General features: G+C 41.9%; 1 protein-coding gene across 5 annotated transcripts in view; it reads left to right on the top strand.

Annotated features, from left to right (window-relative positions):
* Window positions 1-17971, top strand: part of WT1 (WT1 transcription factor) — a 66135-nt gene extending 48164 nt beyond the window's left edge. For 3 of the 5 annotated variants that reach the window (XM_020963885.2, XM_020963886.2, XM_078148964.1), the window contains 4 exons: window positions 2578-2728; window positions 10225-10314; window positions 11009-11101; window positions 16557-17971. In XM_020963885.2, coding sequence (XP_020819544.1) covers window positions 2578-2728; window positions 10225-10314; window positions 11009-11101; window positions 16557-16678 — 456 coding nt within the window. In that variant the 3' untranslated portion in view covers window positions 16679-17971. The remainder of the gene's footprint in view (window positions 1-2577; window positions 2729-10224; window positions 10315-11008; window positions 11102-16556) is intronic. The other 2 variants (XM_078148963.1, XM_078148962.1) reach the window with 1 other exon arrangement.
* The last annotated feature ends 1000 nt before the right edge of the window (window positions 17972-18971 follow it).

Below are 18971 nucleotides of genomic sequence, written 5' to 3'. Positions count from 1 at the left end.
GAGAATGATGGATGATCTAGTTGAACACCCTCATTTTCTAGCTAAGTTATTTTACATCAAGATCTTATAGTTGGTTTTTTTTTTCTGATTTTCTTTACTGTTCCATACTCCTTCCATTGAAAACCCTTTTGTCATTTTATCACTGTAGTACATTTATTGTGGATCGGAGGAAAGGACAGTACTTCTTTTGACTTCTCTTCCAATCATCCCTGCTTAATTTCAGTGGCCCATGGTTAGAACTCTGGAGGAGTATCATAGAATAGAATCATAGAATGTCAGTCCTGGAAGGGGACTCAAGAGATCACCTCATGCAACTCCCTAATTTTACAAATGAATAGAACAGCACTGCTTTATCTCTTAATTTTTCTACCAAAATTTCTAAAGTCAAAAGTGACATTCATGAAATCTCGGCTCCTTATGCCAGGGTACTGTGGTGGTCTATCGATTTGATCATGCGTCTCACAATACATGGCAGCCCATGACAATAACGTGGAAGTCAAGATGGTACAGTGGGGAAAATGCTTTACCAGATTTCAAGAGAACTGGATTCTAGCTCCAGCTCTGGCACTCATTGGCTGGGTAGCCTAAAGAAGGTCAATCAAGTTCTTGGAATCTCCATTTCCTCATTTATAAAGTGAGGAGGGTGGTCAGAAGGTCTCTCATGTTCCTTCTGGCTCTAGCATTTTGTTATCTACACACTCTTCCAGTTTTTAACATTCTGCGTTCTATATTCTAAGCCATGGGGGTGGAGAACCTTCGTCTTCAAGGCCACATGTGGCACTCTGGGTCCTCAAGTGCAGCCCTTTGGGGAACCTTTGGCCTGGAGGCTGCAGGTTCCCCACCGCTGTGAGGTCTCTTTTACCTCTCATATTCTATAGTCTCAGACATCAAAGTGCTTTATAGCTCTAAAACATTCTGTTCTAAGGGCTTTCTATGATGTTCTGTGTTCTAAAGCCTTTCCAGTTCTAACCACCCTAAGATTCTAACATTTTAAAGCACTGTGTGTGTGTTAAGTGCGTCATTCATTCATTCATTCACTCATCCATCCACCTTTCCATTGAGCTTAATAAACACCTACTATATGCAAAAGTCTATGCTAGGCATTAGCGGGAATTAAGTTAGAGGGAATAGAGGAATGGAGGGAATAGAATTAGAGGGGACAGAGAGTTAAGGTGTCTCCCTATTAGGCAAGATGACCTATAGATGTGGGAGAATTTACAAAATCCTGGCTTTGTACCTGGAATAAACAACCTTAAGAAAGCTATAAGGTCAAGTAAAATGAATGAGTTGTATAGGTTAACTGAAGACAGACTAAAATATTAGGAGATCAGGTCAAGAGGATAAATGAGGTTGGCAGTGGTGGCTGGTCTCAAAGTCAGAAAGACCTGGGCTCAAGTTTACAGCTGTGCTATCCTAGGAAAGTCACATATCCTGGTAGCATTAAAACTGTCACAGAGGAGGGGATGATATGCTTGGGAAGAAGAAGTTCCTCATGAAAGGAGGGATGAAATTACAGGTTTTTTAAAATGGTCATCTAGGGGCAGCTAAGTGGCACAGTGAACAGAGAGCCAGGCCTGGAGTCAGGAAGACTCAAATTCTTGAGTTCAAATCCAGTCTCAGACATGTACTAGCTGTGTGACCCTGGACAAGTCACTTCACTCTGCCTCAATTTCCTCATCTGCCAGATGAGCTGGAGAAGGAAATGGCAAACCACTTCAGTATCTTGCCAAGAAAACCCCAAATGGGGAAAACCACTAAAAAATGACTAAATCACAAATGAGTATTTTTTTAATACAAATTCCTCTTTTCCTCACCTCCTCTTACTATTACTTTGAGGAACATCGCGGTATGAAGGAAAGAGCTCTGAACTTGGAGTCAAAAAAGCCTGGGTTTGAATCTCACCTCTGACCCTAGTTGGGTGATCCTGGACAGGTTACTTAATGACTGAGTCTGTTTCTTTGGGATAATAATACCCATCGGTACCTATTCCACAGGGCCATTATGAGATGATGTAAACCTGGTAGCAAAATAGAAATGTTGGCTATTTTTCCTGCCTTGGGGTTATTCCCCAAAGAAGAATTACAAGGTCAGAATATGAGCATGTTTATAGCTTTTCAAATCAATGACGTTTAATGTACAACATCATTGCCTCCTATAGAGAGGGGGAAGGACAGGGACTTATGATGTACTGGGAACTTTCCTGGCTCATCATATTGTCAGAGCTGTTTTTTTTCTCTTCCATTCACGGTGTACCTTGTTCAGTTGTTTCTTGTCTGACTCTTCGTGACCCCATTTTTCTTGGCAGAGATACTGGAGCGGTTTGCCATTTCCTCCTCCAGCCCATTTTAAAGATGAGGAAACTGAGGCAAACAGGGTTAAGTGACTTTCCCAGAGTCACACAGCTAGTAAGTATCTGAGGCTGGATTTGAACTCAGAATGATGAGGCTTCCTGATTCCAAGCTCTATGCACTATGGCGCCACCTAGCTGTCCAGGGACAGACCTGGGTGCTCCGATCTATCCCTTAGCTCTGTTCCAAGAGGTAATACTTCATCTGACCTGTGGCTTTGTCACTGCAGGATGTCCGGCGAGTGCCGGGGGTAGCCCCTACTATCGTGAGGTCAGCCACGGAGACCAATGAGAAACGCCCGTTCATGTGCGCGTATCCAGGCTGCAACAAGCGATACTTCAAGCTGTCCCACTTACAGATGCATAGCAGGAAGCACACTGGTAAGTCAGTCTCACTACTTTGTATCTGAGCTCCCTCCTAGCTGTTCTTACTCTGAGCTGCTCCATGTTGGACAGCAGCGAGCTCCCTCCACGAAGGCTCCTGATCCTGGGATTTACCCTTAAAACATTAGGTAAGTATTTCAAACCTGGATCCAAGTGGGGTTCAGGGATGCTGGGAAGGAAACAAGGGATTTCTGTAGTGGGAAGTAGGGAGGTTTTTGAGAGGTCTAAGAATGGGCTAACAGGGGTGAATGGAGGAAGAAAGAGGTGTTGGATTTAGAGCCAGATGGCGCCTCAGGGCCCATCAAATCCAACCCTTTACGGATGAGGAATGGAGGCAGTGAAGGGTTCGTTCATATGACTACTGGGTATCTGAGGTAGGACTTGAACCCAGGTCTTCCTGACTCCAAGTCTTGTGCTTTATTCGCTTCCCCATACTGCTGTCAGTCCCACTAGACTCTCTCCTGGTGCTGCTACATTTGAAATATTGTGCTCGGTTCTGGGCCCCATATTTTAGGAGTGGCTAGAGTACTGGGCTGGGAAATAGGAAGACTCATCTTCCTGAGTTCAGATCTGGTCTCAGGCACTTACTAGCTGTGTGACCCCGGGCAAGTTGCTTAATTGTAACTTCTCAGCCTCAGTTTCCTCATTTGTAAAGTAGGATAAGAATGGCGCTTATTTCTCAGAGTTGTAAACACAGATACTCACCTTATTGTTTTCCAGTCATGTTCCACATTTTGTGACCCTGTTTGGGGTTTTCTTGGCAACGATGCTAGAGCAGTTTCCCATTTCCTTCTCCAGCTCATTTGACAAATGAGGAACTGAGGCAAACAGGGTGAAGTGACTTGTCCAGGGTCACACAGCTAGTAAGTGTCTGAGGCCAGATTTGAACTCAGGAAGATGAGTCTTCCTGATTCCAGACCCAGCACTCTATGGTGAGGATTAAAGGAGATAACACATGTGAAGCCCTTGGTAAACCTTAGGGTGCTGTAGAAATGCTAGCTGTTATTGTTACCATGTCAAACCTTTTGAGCAATTAGGGTTATTTGAAAGTAGAACGCGCCATTAGGGGAGGGTAGTCCCTGATCACTGGCAATCTTTAAAGAAAGGCTGGAGGTCAGCTTGTCAGGGATGTTGGAGAGAGAAATCTTTTTCAGATACAAATTGGATTTGACAGTCACTGAGGTTCCTTCCAATTTTGAGATTCAGTGAGTTTTTGCTTCCAAAGCCACCCATTGGCCCATTCCTTCTTTCAGGGACCAACATTTTGGCCACAGCTGAGGAGCAAAGAAGAAATGAGGGCTATCAAAGGGAAATTCTGCTTTGCAAGCCATTAGAAATTTTGAGTGGGCTGAGAAGGGTGGAGTGTTTCTGGAAATCTTTTTATTTTTTTTTTAAATTCTCTTAAAAAGAGGCTACGTGACTGTCTAGCATAATCCCAGTTGATGAGAATGCAACACTTATGAGGCCAAGGTCAAGTTTTCCCTAGTATAAAGGCCAGTTAGCTCTCATGGCCACAGACCCACTTAGGCTAGTTTGTGGCATTTCATAAATGTGAGGTGTTGGTCTATGGGGATGTTGGACCTGTCCACAGGCTTCAGAAGACCCCTTAACATTCCTTAACAGATATGAGTATGTGGTTGGAGTAGGAAAAATTCTCCCCCAATGATGGAAATCACAATTCAAGGCCCACAGTCTACTGATGATGGGTGGGTCAGTAACATCATCTGCATTTGGGAAGAAAAGTTTCAGTATTGCCATAAAAATAACAACAATAATAACAATGACAAATGATCAAATACGCTTCTGCTGGGAAGCAAGATGCATTCAGGCTGCTAAATCTAGTCATGTGTCCCCTCTGCCCGCAAATCCTCAGTGGTTCATTTATTCATTCAACAATCACTTATTTGGGGCATCCTTTGCTCCTGGCACTCTACTAGGTGCTGGGGATGCAAAAAGAAAGATACGAGGCCTTTCCCAAGCCCCTTAATGCTAGTGCTTTCCCTCTATTGATTATCACCAATTTGTCCTCTCTATAATCTTCTTTGTACTTGTTTGCATGGTATCTCCCTCATTATATTGTAAGCTCCTTGAGGGCAGGGGCTGTCTTTTTGCCTTTCTTTGTATCTGCAGCACTTTAGCATGGTGCCTGTTACTTAGTAGACAATTAACAAATAATTATTGACTAACTGAATACCTGCCCTCAAGGAGCTTACATTCTAGGGGAGGGAACAATGTGTAGACAAATAAATCAGTATCAAATATATAGACACCATGGCAAAATAATTTTGAATGAGGGGCAGAGTGACCTAACTATTGCAGTAATCAGGAAAGGCTTCCTGTAGGAGGAGATGCCTGAATTGAGCCTTGAAGGAAATAAGGGATAATATAAGAGGCAGAGGTGAGGAGGGGACACATTCTAGGCATGGGGACAGTTAGTGCAAAAGCATTTTTGGCTCCTGCCAAAGTTCACATTCCTTTGCTTGGCCTTCAAGGCCTACTACAATCTCCCATCTGCTTTCCCGTCCTGATTTCAAATTATCCCTCTTCAAGCACAGTATATTCTGGCTAAACTGAATATGTCTCTGCCTCCCAAACACAGATTGTGCTCTCATGCCCTCTCTTTTGGTCACTTCATTTCCTGGGAATATCCTCCCCTTCTTTGCTGACTGAATGCCTACTTTGCATTTATAGCTCTGGGCAAATGCTGCCTCTTCCAGGAAGCCATCCACATCTGCCTGGTCATTAACAACCTCCCTTTTTATTTTTCAGAGACCTCCACAATAAACTAATAAAATGCTACGGGGACCTGAGTCTCACTCCCTATTAAACTGCAAGTTAGTCCCAAGAGAGAAGAATCTCTTTAGATCATATTTAAACATTGTCTTTCCCCACAGTGCCCAACATAGCGCTCTACACACAGCAGACACTTCATATGTATTTATTGAATAAATGGATTTATTATAGTCCTTTGATCACCTAATTCTTCATGATAAAACTCGTTAATTGCATTTGAGAAATGGTAACTCATGTAGAAACCTGGATTAATGTTAATGTTGGCAAATATTTCATTTGAGGATAAAGATCAGAAAAATGATGATGTGGTAAATTTTTACACAATATAAAAGATGGAGTTTCCTTTCCAAATAACTGGAAATTAAGGATAATTAAAAATATTTTACTTATGCCTTTTAATGTTAGCAATTTTCTTTTTCAAATTAAATTTTAAAAAATTAATAATTTTTTTCCTCTCCCTCTCACCTCCCCTTGACTGGTTGGAGAAAAAAAATAAAAGCCTGTGTAATAAATATGCATAGTCAAATGAAAAATTCCAGAATGGACCATGTCCAAAAAAATCTATGTCTCATTCTGCATCTTGAGTCTGTCACCCCACCAGGAGGTGGGTGGAGGACTTCAGCCAGTTATTTTCAATACTTCCCTTCCCCATCGAGCCTTCCCTTGTAACAAAGGAAAACAGTGAAGTAAACCCAGCCTATCCTGTGATCTTCCCTGATTGTGCATGCAGCATCACTCACCCAGAGCCTCCCGCCTCTCTCCAGAGAGGAGGGAAGTGGGTTTCAGCTATCACATGTCATTATTTAGCAGAGATGGTTCAATCCCAAGAGACTCCCTTATTGCCTTTAGGGTCAGTGAAAAGCTCCTCCCGCCAGAGTTGAAAGCTCTCCACAGATCTTCTCCCACCTGCTTCTCTAGCCTAATACTATACATGACTCTCCTTCCCTTCTATGGCACAGCCACGCTGGCCTTCAAACCATCCCTCACACGCATCTCCATGCCTTGACCCCAGACTTCCCCAGGCCTTCTCTTAGAATCTCTTGTCTCCTTTGGGATTTAACTCAAGCTCCTCCTCTTACAAGGCTCTTAGTGATTCATTCAGCCGTGGGTGTCTCCTCCCAGAAAATACCCTTCCAAATATTGTGCATATATTGTCCTTGTATGTAATGTGTATCTGTATCCACTTATGTGGGTACATAGTGATGCAGTGGATAGGGCACTGAGCCTGGAGTCAGGAAGACCTGAGCTCAAACCTTGCCTTGGGTACTTACTAGCTGTGTGACCCTGGGCAAGTCCCTTAACATCTGTTTGCCTTGGTTTCCACAGCTGTAAAATGGGGATAATGCATCTACCTCCCAGGGTTGTTGTGAGGATCAAATGAGATAATATTTGTTAAAAAAAAAATAAGGAAAAAGAAAGAAAAACCCTTGGCATGTGCCTGGCACATGGAAGGTACTATATAAATGTTTATTCTCTTTCCCTTTCTCTTCTGTTTCCCTGGATAGAATGGATGTAAGCTTCGTGAGGGCAGGTACTATTTTATCTTTGTATTGCCAGTGACTAACAGAGTATCTGGCACACAGCGCTTAATAGATTCTTGTTGACCAATTGATTTTCAAGAAAAAAATCCATATACATGTATATGTGTACATCTATACACATTCATTCACACATGCACATATATACATTCACATGCATGGGCCTATTACACACACACACACACACATACACACACATACATGTACACATATATATGCACCAAGACAGGTAGAGTGGTATAGGTGATTGCGAGCTAGCTTTGAAGCTAGAAAAACCTGGGTTCAAGTCCAGCCAGTCAGTTAATAAACATTAAGCTCCTCCTGTGTGTGCCAGGCAGTTGAGTCCTGGGCCAGTCACTTAACTTTCTCTCAGTGGCCTTGGCAGCTTTCTCAGACTATAAATTGTGGAAAAGGTGCTATCCTGCGTTGGTAGAGGGAGTTTCCTCCACTGGGAGGTCCTTATCCCAATGAAATCACAGATCCTGTCCCTATCTCTGACCTACATACCAAGATGCTGTTTTAACCTATTGGCTACCAGGGATGCTGAAAAGAAGTTCTTCAGTTCTCTTCTTTGCCAGTGCCTTGCACATAGTAGGGTGTTTAAGAAATATTTTTCGACTGATTGGTTTTTGGGGTCATGGCCCCCTTTGGCAGTCTGGTGAAGCCTGCGGGTGCCTTCTCAGAATAAGGTTTTCAAGTAATTGAAGGAAATGCTGAGTTTTAGTTAGAAGTCAGTGAAAATATAGTTGTAATTGTTTTCCTCCATCCAAGCCAACAGGCCCCCTGAAATCTATCCATAGGACTTCTAGGGGTCCATGAATGCCAGGTTCAGAACCCCTGTCATAGAGGGATGCCTGCTTTAGGTAAGGGCTGGCTGAAATGATTCCAAGGTCTGATCCAGCTCTGAAATTCCATGATTCTGTGATCTTGCTACTATAGTAAGCAACTTTTCCTCCCCATAATTATCTTTCTAAAAATGTTGTTCAGACATTTATAGCCTCCTGGAAAATCCTAGGCTTGTAGAAGTGATCAGAGCCACAGACGTGTCCTACTCCAACTTTCCACCTCTCTTAGGCCTGGGAATTCCACAGAGAAGCCAGGAAGACCCTGCGGTCACTGAGCTGGCCTCTCCAGCTCACTTCCCAGCATTAGTGGGGCTGATTTTTTGTATGGAGAGGGCTTCACTCACTGAGGCCAGACTTGGAAAAGCAGTTTCACAACCCCGTCGCCTAATCTTCCCTGCTAAGGGGAAGCCAGAAATTTCTCATAACTACCAGCTCAGCGGCATTTTAAGGATTTTAAATAAGTTGACACATATTATTTTATTTGATCTACTCAACAACTCTTTGAAGTGGGTGCTGTAATTGTTCTCATTTTACAGATTGGGAAACTGAGGCTGAGAGAGGTTAAGTGATTTGCCCAGGGGCATGCAGTTAGGTTTCTGTATCAATGTGGGCCCTCCTGACTACAAATACAACATTCTTACAGGGATGCAAAGTATCATGTGAATAGTACAATGGAGTCAAGAAGGCCTGGGATCGAATCCTGCCTCAGATCCTTGCTAGCTGTGTTGTGATCCTGAGCAAGTCACTTCACAATCTGAGCCTCAGTTTTCTCATGTGAATAAAATGGGACTACAGCATTTCCCTCTCAGGGTCGTGAGGACCACGTGAGATATTAGCTTATGTTAAGATCTGTACAAACCTTAAAAAACTGAGTAAATATCAGCTGTTATACTTAGAGGACTCAGCAGAAGAATTCTCAACCTTTTTTGTGTCCTGGATCCCATGGGCAGTCTGGGGAAGCCTAGACACCATGCTTCCCCCCCAAAAAAAACCACTGGTTTTCAGATGCATAAGATAAAATGCATAGGATTGCAAAGGAAATACAGTTATCTACCTGTCTGTCTGTCTATCCATCCATCCATCTCTCTCTCTCTCTCTCTCTCTCTCTCAATTTTAAAAGTCTATAGATAAACAAGAACCCCTTATCTTGGATTTTGTCAATGTGGGCATTTCCACCATTGGTAGTGGTAAGGATGGAATAAGCATTTATATAGCACCTGTTGTGTGCCAGCACTCTGCTAAGGGTTTTTACACATATTACCTCATTTGATCCTCACAAAAGCACTGTGAAGAAAGTGCTGTTATATGCCCATTTTTTTAACATTGGGGAAACTGAGGCAGGTAGTGGTTAAATGACTTGCCTAGGGTCACACAGATAGGAAGTGTTTGAGGATGCAGATTTCAGAATCAGAGGACCCAGATTCAAGTCCCAGCTCTGCTATCTAAGACCTGTTGTCTTCTCAAGCTCTCAGTTTCCCCATCTGTAAAAGGAGAAGGTTGAATTAGATAACCTCTGGGATCTCTTCCAGCTTTCTATGATCTTTTGGTCAAATGAGATAATATTTGTAAAGCATTTAGCATAGTGCCTGGCACATAGTAGGCACTTAATAAATGCTCGTTCCCTTCACTCCCGCCTGTGGTCACAACCCCTTTACAATTTAGTAAACCATATTTACAAGTTTTCATGGATGAAATCAATCAACCGATAATCAATTAGTGTTGATTAAGCAACTACTACGTGCCAAGGATCATGGTAAGCTCTAGTGATGTAAATATAGAAGTGAGACAGTTTCGGACCTCCAGGAATGTGCAGGCTACTTGTACTTGGAATTGGTGGTGGCGGCAGTAGTGGTTATAACAGGTTCACATTTAAGTTGATTCAAGATAGACACAAACTTCTTGCATCTATCTTGTATGAACCTAGATATTTATATATCATCTTCCCCATTTTTAGAATATATGTGTCTTGAGAGTTGGAACTGTTTTTGTTTTTTGAATTTTGCTTTTCCATATACACCCGTCTCTCACATAATGTGTTTAAGAAATGTTTGCTGGTTGACTGGCACATAGTAGGCACTCAGTAAATACTTATTGAATTGATTCCAACATCTTAGTTTCCCACAATACGTGATTCTGGGTTTGTCATCCAGGATGGTGTAAGGATGATTCCAGAAATGGAGATTTAATATCATCCATAAGAGAAGCCTTTCTTGTTTCTCTTTGGTATTCTCCAGTGACAATGGAGGCAGCTGTCCTTTGTCTCTCTGTTCCCAATGTCCAATATGATTTTTCATGTGCAATCTGTGTCCTCTTCAAGGTGAGAAACCCTACCAGTGTGACTTCAAGGACTGTGAACGGCGATTCTCTCGATCGGACCAACTCAAAAGACACCAAAGGAGACACACAGGTTTGTAGGTCCAGCTCTTGACAGGATGTGAATGTTTTCTTGGCTCTCATTAATGCTGAATATTGCTAGTTGGAATTGGGTCATGAGTCAGTCGTCTGTTTAATATTTGCTTTAAAGTTTCTCATCTCTGTTGGCTTTCTGCTTCAAACAAAGAAAACCAAGATATTACTTTAATCGCGCCCAGTTTCTCCTCCCAACCACAGAACAATAGTCTTATGAGGAGTCATCTGGAAGTAATGAGACAGACAGACAAACAGAGAAAGAGAGAGAGATAGGCAGAGAGAGAAAGAAAGACAGACAGACAGAGATAGAGAGACAGACAGACAAACAGAGAAAGAGAGAGAGATAGGCAGAGAGAGAAAGACAGACAGACAGACAGACAAAGACAGAGAGACAGAGAGAGGTTTTAGAGATGGGAAATATGCTACCTGTGACCCCCTTTCCAAACTGACTCTGAAGGTATATTTCTGTTCTTATGGAGCTGGGAAGAAGCTGAACATTTCTGGTTGGGAACCTAGCTCCCAAGACAGAAGAAGGCTGGTGCAGAGAGCCATTTGCTTCTTGAGTTTGTGATGAATAGTGATTCCAATGAGCAGTAGCATTAGCTCTAGTACCTTGGTGAGGGACATACCTAACGTCCTCGCTCTGCCCCAAGGTTTTCCAGTTTGGGACTAGACTCTCTCTATCTGTTTAGGTGTGAAACCATTCCAGTGTAAAACCTGTCAGAGAAAGTTCTCCCGGTCTGACCACCTGAAGACTCACACCAGGACTCATACAGGTAAAACAAGTGCGTAAAACTTTTCTTCACATTTATTTTTCATTGTTTTCTTGATGTGTATGTGGAATGAAGTTGTTTGTGATGAGAGGAGGCCCAAATCCAGGCAGTTCTAATCCAACCCAAGGAAAATTACAATTCACTGAAATGTTCAAGGAAAGAAAAAAAAGAAAAAAGAATAGTAAGAAACCCTGCTCCCATTCCATATGTTTAAAAATTGATTATCTCTGAAGAGAGAGAAGAATCAAATTTTATCCCTCTATTTAATTTTTAGTCAATGATCAACTTCAGTGGGAAAGCAGCATACCTCAAACCTCCCTCCCCGAAATAACTTCTCTTTATTGATCTCACTAAGGTCATTCTCTCTATTTTGGGAGAGATGAACCACCTTGGCTCAGTTTCAGAGATCTTGTAGCCAGTGCCCTAGGGCCAGGAATAATTTTTCCAGTCTAATGGAACATGTTTGATAGAATCATAGAATGGTAGAGCCCTAAAGAACTTTAGAGGTCACTTAGCCCTTATAGAACAGATGAGTTAACTGAGGTCCAGAGGACTTAAGTGTTTTGCCCAAGGTCAGGGAGCTCCTTATGAGGGCCAGCATGGTAGAGTGCAAAGAGTACTGGAACTGGAATTAGGACAGTTCAGATCTTGACTTTAATCCTAGCTGTGTGATGTTAGGCTAGGCTTTTTCCTCTCTGAGACTTGGTTTCTCTCATCTGGTAAAATGGGGGTAATAATTCAAATACTGCATACTCTCTTCATAGTTTTTGGCAGGAAAATGCATCGTAAACCTTAGAGTACAATGGAAATAGGAGGCAACAGCAGAGATCATAGAATCCTTGAACTAGTTGGGAGCTCAAAGGCCACAGAGCCCAAGCTCCTCATTTTATAGATGAGGACACAAGGCTTAGAGAGATAAAGTAACTTGTCCGAGGTCACACAGCCACTAAGTGTCAGAGCTAGGACATGAACCCACATGTGCTCATTTCCAGCCCAACATTCTTTCCGTACCATGACCCAATGGTCAAGAACATGGATTTTACATTATTTCTCATATTCCATCAAAATGAATGCTTTTCACAAATCAATATATGTGCTTTGTTTTGTTTTGTTTTCCTGTAGAAACAATAATGATAGCATTTCTTTTGGGAAAGGAAGGGAGGGGAATAAACATTATAAAAGCACCTACTCTGTGCCAGGCACTGTGAGCAGTGCTCTATAAATAATACTTCCTTTGATCCTCACAACAATCTTGCGAGGTAGGTTCTGTTATTATTAGCCCCATTTTACAGTTGAAGAAAATGAGGGAAACACAGGTTAAGTGACTTTCCCAGGGTCACACAGCTATTAACAGTCTGAGGCCAAATTTGAATTCAGATCTTCCTGACTCTAGACCCAGAGCTCTATCCACTGTGTCACCTAGCTGCCTTTACATTAGCATTGTGCATTATGATTCTCATACATGATCTCACATAACCCATGTTACTGCCCTCAGTTACTCACCTTGAAATCACTGATTTCTCCCCTCTAACGGCAAGACAGTGAGGACTAGCTTTGGCAGAGAAGGGGCATATTTCTGCCTTCCACAGAGATGCTTAGGGATTACAGGGTCACAGGAGTTAGAGCTGGAAGGAGCTTTAAAAATCATTTTGTCCATCCCCCTCATTTTATGGGAAGGCTAAAGAAGGAAAAATGATGTTCTAAGGACCCAGAAGGCCTCTCTCTTTTCTTTGTTTCCTATGTCACCATGATTGGTATAAGGATGTGTGTGCAGACTCAGATTGCCCTGACTCAACAGAGAGTTCCCATGGATAGTGTCCAACAGCGTGGATACAATATTTCACTTGGCTACTCTTTGCACACATACAGGGTATTTCAAAAGTCTTAGTGAAATTTTAAGTTTTAATAGCTTAAAATAACTGCACTAAGATTTCTGGGACACTCTGGACATTTGGGGCAGCTTCTGGAATAGCTTCCTCTTCTTCTGGATATACTCCCATATGGTGGGGGAGAATCTAGCATAGAGAGACAGGGAAAATTCTCCTGGATACCTTTGGAAATTAAGTTGACAATTTCGTTTGAAAATAGGCTCAGTAAGGGAGATAGTTGAGATTAGCAGGGATTCGTTTCACGAGCCTAAAAGAATAGTTTACTTAGATGCATTTTTGCCACATTGAAAGGGGTGGAAAATTGAAGCAAAAGTCAATAAGGCTGTATAACACAGTAATGATTGGTATCTCTTTCAGCTTGTATCCACATCCAGTTTCTGGAATTGAATTCCTCCCCTCCCCTTCCATATATATATATATATATATATATATATATATATATATATATATATATATATTAATCTAACATACATATATATATATATATATATATATATATATATAATCTAACATACCAAATGAGTGTTTTAGGGGCTAGAAAGGATTAATAAACTCCAAAGTACTTAATTTACTCCCATGGGTAGCCACAAAGTTGTTTGTAGTAGCTATAAGCCCTTTAAAAGTAATATTCAAGTGACTATTGCCATTAGGAAAATCTAGTTAATATGATGATCCCAGATGCCCCCTCTATGACAGTCAACATGAGTGATGCTTTCAGAGAGTACTGGGCCACTGGTGGCCTTCCAAGGTCCTTCCGATAGTCCAGAGAATGATTTCCTGTAGCATTTGTGTTAAGCATACAGTGACAATCTATTCTTCTATTTCTGGCAAGGCATGTGAGAGCTTTTAGAAACTGCAAATTAAAGGATTTCATTGGTCTTATGTAGCCAGCCCTTTGGATGGGCATGCTGAGATCTTTTTAGCTGGGAGAAGTTTTGATCTAGAAAGTTTGAGGTGAAGCTCAATAAAGCAAGACTTCAGGTAAGCAGAAGTAACATAACCAGAACCCTGGAAATCGCTGGGACTTGTTTATTCTGGCTGGAAGAGTTAAATGTTTGCCCAGCCTGTGTGGCTCTCCTCCGTACCTTCCTATCAATCTGCCACGGTGGTTTGTCCAACATTATGGGGAACTTTCTATTGATCTTTTGACAGAAGGAAATACCAGTGTAATCATCTAGGTTATCCATTGGTCATTCCCTGCTCTCTCTATGGAACAAATTCAAGGGATGGAGCTTTTGAGACTTCTGTTGCAAAATCTCATGCATTTACAACGATGTATCCACTAGGGGGCCAGTGCAGAAGTCCCCAGAGAGCCTACAAACACCTGAATCCAGCCCTATTTCTCCCAAATCCATTTTCTTCCATGCCCTGCAAAGTTCTCAGTTACCAAGGAAAGGCTCAGCGAGGCTCATTATACTCTACTTACTGGTACAGGAAAGAAAACCAGTGGTTTTTACAAAGTTAAAAAAACTTTTTTTTTTTGAGTTTCCTTCTTCAGATATGAGTTAGCATAGAATCATCATCCCTAAGTTTCCTGGTTCCTCTCATATCAAGGATCCTCTTACTTGGGATGAAACAAAGATATTTTCTATTTAGATGTGATTCTATTTAGCCAAGCTTTCCTATTCCTCAAGTCCTCTAACTAATTAAGATTTTATTTTGTTACCTTTTTTGGGGGGGACTTCATCAGCATTTAATTGAATCTTAAAGGGTAGGAGCTAATGGACCATTCCATTTATCTTGTTAATTAGAATATTCCAATCCATATATTTCTCCTATAGCAGCGGTTCTTAATTGGGGGCCTGTGAACTTTTTTATTTTGCTTATTATAGTGCAATCTATTTGACGGTAAAGCTATGTGTTTTATTTGATGCATTCATGAACAAGATTCTGAGAAGGGCTCTCTAGGCTTTACCAGACTGCCAAAGACATCTATGAACGCCAAAAAGTTTAGAACCTGATGTTCTAGAAGCCTCTTTTAGCCTCTCCATTTTAAGGATCTCTCTAGAAAACACAAGAATCTCAGAGATAGGAAGGGCCTCCGAGGTCATCTCCTTGAGCCCATACGTTAATAAGATTCTCCTGTCCTTTATCCCTGAGAAGCAGCCACCTCACTTCCTGGGGTGGAGTTGAGATAGCTCATTCCAGTTTTTGATACATCAAAGCCCAGCTGTTAGGAAATGTCTCCTCATATTGAACTGAAATTTAGTTCTCTTTCTCCTACTGATTGGTCCTACTTGAACTCTGAGACTAAGCGAAACCTTTCTCTCTTCCCCATGAAAACTCTTAAGCTTTTGTAAATAGAGAGTATGTACCCCCTAAGTCTTCTCTTTTCCAGGGTAAATATCACCAGTGTGGTGCAGTGGAAAGAATGCTGGATTTGGAGTCAGAGGACCTGGGTTCGAATCCCAGCTCTGCTGCTTACTACCTGTGTAACCTTGGGCAAGTCACCTCACTTCCTTGGGCCTCAGTTTCCTCATCTGTAAAATGAGGGAGGGGGGTTGGAGAGAGAATGACTGAGGTCCAGGTCTGAATCTATGTCCTGTGATCACCGTTCCTTCCATCTGTTTTCATATGGCCTGGCACCATTTGGATTACCCAGTCCCAGGACTGAGCATAATGCTTCTGATGGGATCTGATCAAAGCAGAGGAAAGGGGAGGTGCTATCACCTCCCTCGTGCTGGTTACTCTATTTCTATGAATGTGCCCTCCGATGGCATTAGGGCCATGTCACTTTTCTGATTCCTATCAAGCTTCCTTTTTTTCAGGAAAAGAGCCCAAGCTAATTTCGAGACTCAGAATCCCAGACCTTCAGAGCTGGAAGGGATCTCAGTAGCCATCTAGTGTCCAAGCATCAGTGGCTACTCCTCATTGCATCAAGTGATAATGGGTAGAAATGCAATATATTAGTTTTCTATTAATCACCGTATCAATGTAGTCTATGATACTTGACAATGTGGTCAAAGATGATCATCCAGCTTTTTCTTGAAGACCTTCGCTGAGAGAGCACCCACTAGTGGGCTTTGTGGTACAATTCGGAAGAATGTAGTGTTTAGAGTCAGGAGGAGTGAATTCAAATCCCAGCTTGGGTACTTATTACCTGCATGACCTTAGGCAAGTCACTTATATCTCACTTCAGATGAGAAGGTTGGAGTATATTGCCTCTGAGAAACAGGGAATTTTGGTGGAAAGAGCTCTAAATTTAAAGGACCTGAATTCAAATCCAGCCTCAGACACATGTGTGACCTTGAATAAGTCACAACCTCCTTAGGCTTCAGTGACCTCATCTGTGAAATGAGGGCTTGGACTTCATCACCTGTAAGGTCCCTTCCAGCTCCAGCTCACTTCCCTTCTCTGAGACTCAGTTTCCTCATCTGTAACATGAGGGTATTGGACTAGCTGACCTCACAGGTCCCTTCTGGCCCTAAATCCTGTGATCCGATGACTTCCCATGGCAGCTCCTTCTGTTCCTTTATTATGACTTAACCCAAGCCTTTGATTCCGGGTCTGTCTTTGGTACTGTGCATGTGCCCGCTTCCTCCGCTGCCTGCACACCTGACTGTCTCTTCTGTTAACAGGTGAAAAGCCCTTCAGCTGCCGGTGGCCCAGCTGTCAGAAAAAATTTGCCCGCTCAGATGAGTTAGTGCGTCACCACAACATGCACCAAAGGAACATGACGAAGCTCCAGCTGACACTCTAAGGGGTCAAGTTCAAGGACGCATCTATGTCCCAGGCAGGACGTTCTATGAACCACTATGGAAATGGGCTTTTAAACTCATCCTCGGCCACCTTTATAATAAGGAGACCACAACCGACCATGAAGACAAGTTACCCATTGGGACGGAACCAGTTCCAGGTTTTTCAGGTGACCTCCATTTTCCCATCTCTTCATTCATTCCCCAAGGCTCAATGTCCCAGTTTCAGTAAGACCTGCATCATCTCTCACCTGAGGTTCTTACTGTGAAAGAGAATTGCATTGGTAGGCTTCCTTCCCTACCCCCTTCTCCAAAGTCCCAAAGAAACCTTGAGTTTCTCTTGGGATGGATTCATGACACTATTTTCTGTTGTGGAATATTTATAGGCTGGGGCATGTCGATGTGTCTGCTAATGTAAACTTTGTCATGGTTTCCATTTACTAACAGCAAGACATAAATCAGAAAACCAGGGCATTTGGGGTGGGGTGGGTTTCTCACGCGGCATTCCCTGGGGTCAAGTGAGATTCTAACCTGGATGAGGAAAGTCTCTTCCACCAGTTGACTTAAAGAAAAAAAAAATCCTTGTTTATAAAGCAGCTAAAAAAGAAATCAAAACTAATCAGTACCTCTTTACCGAAATCCATAAGAATCTTATCAGTAAGTTAACTTGTTTATAATATTGTCACAGTGATCTGAAGAAACTGTTCTGTGGAACTGAAATTTTATTATTATTATTATTGTTATTGTTATTTTGGTATGAATTGCAACTTATTTTTAGAGATGTTCACATCGCCTCACATTGGAGAAACAGAAAATTGTTCTAATCATTCGGGACTCTATCGTGATGGTGAGACCACACTGGTTATGTGGTTTCAAAGTTGTAAAAATTAAGATGGAACTAAGAGAAAAGGGGGGCTGGTCCAGGATCTCCATTGAGAAATTGTTCCTAAATAACTTAAGAAGACTCTGGGTCTACAAGAATATGTGGGGAAAAAGAAAGAGACTTAACAGTGTGAGAAAATATATTGTTGCGGGGAGGGTCTTTTTTTTTGTTCTGTTTTGAGGGAGGGAATTTATTATTGACTGTGGCTTGAAATGATTGTGTAAATATCTATCTGATAATGCATTGCTCTTAGCCAATTAAAATTAGAAAGTGTATAAATATTAGATGCCTCACTGTTCAGATGTTACTGTTTTAACATATTGATGATGATGATGATGATAATGACGATGATAACACTTAATGTAATCTGCATTTTTCATCTTCAATTTCAATTAAAACCCATTCAAAAAGGAAACCCGTGAGATTCCAGCATCTGCCTTCTGTCACAACTGGTATTAGATTACAAATGTTTTTGTCCAATTGGGCCTGATTCCTTCCTTCCTTCTTTCTTTCTTTCTTTCTTTCTTTCTTTCTTTCTTTCTTTCTTTCTTTCTTTCTTTCTTTCTTTCTTTCTTTCTTTCTTTCTTTCTTTCTTTCTTCCTTCCTTCCTTCCTTCCTTCCTTCCTTCCTTTCCTTCCTTCCTTCTTCTTCCTTCCTTCCTTCCTTCCTTCCTTCCCTTCCTTCCTTCCCTTCCTTCCTTCCTTCCTTCCTTCCTTCCTTCCTTCCTTCCCCTCCTTCCTTCCTTCCTCCCCCTCCTTCCTTCCTCCCCCTCCTTTCTTTCTCTTTCTTTCTCAAAAACACCACCAACATGATGACCACTAGTTAACCTGCTTAGGTCCTGACCACAATTTATCCATCTTAGTTAGGAATTGTCCCAGCAAGGGGGAAAAAATAACAACAGTGTTTGCTTTCAGATGGTGTTATAAAGCAGTCGTGCTGTTCTTGTGGGGTGGGAGTTATGGCTGGGGATAGGCTATGTGCTCATTGGAGTGAGGGGTGGGATGACTGGAAGTTAGAGTTGTAGAGCAACCTTTAAGTTCCTTTTGTTTATTGGGTCACAATGGAAGTCATCACCTCTCATTTCAGGTCAGCCATGAAAATGCAGCCCTTAAGTGGTGACTGGCCTTTTCAAGCTGTTCACACAGATCCCCTTGGGTTTAGGAGGTGGTATGTTGGACACCATGTACAGCTTAATTTATGGCCATAGTTTCTTTAAATGCCTTCAGCAGGTTGGAAACCACTCAGTCTTTCCAAGACAGCCATGCATGAAAGGGAAGCCTGACGCTGGCGGTAAAATCTCTGTCTGCCATTGCAAATAAACACATGGATTTGTGGTTACCTAAAGTGGAGCTGTATCTTTGAATCTGCATGAATTCTCAGTTCCTTTTATAATTTAAAAGTGTATTTTCAGCCAA

The sequence above is a fragment of the Phascolarctos cinereus genome, unplaced genomic scaffold (genome assembly GCF_003287225.1).
Source record: "Phascolarctos cinereus isolate Bilbo 61053 unplaced genomic scaffold, phaCin_HiC Scaffold_9;HRSCAF=440, whole genome shotgun sequence".
In the NCBI taxonomy this organism is placed as follows: domain Eukaryota; kingdom Metazoa; phylum Chordata; class Mammalia; order Diprotodontia; family Phascolarctidae; genus Phascolarctos; species Phascolarctos cinereus.
This window is presented reverse-complemented; position numbering and strand designations above follow the sequence as displayed.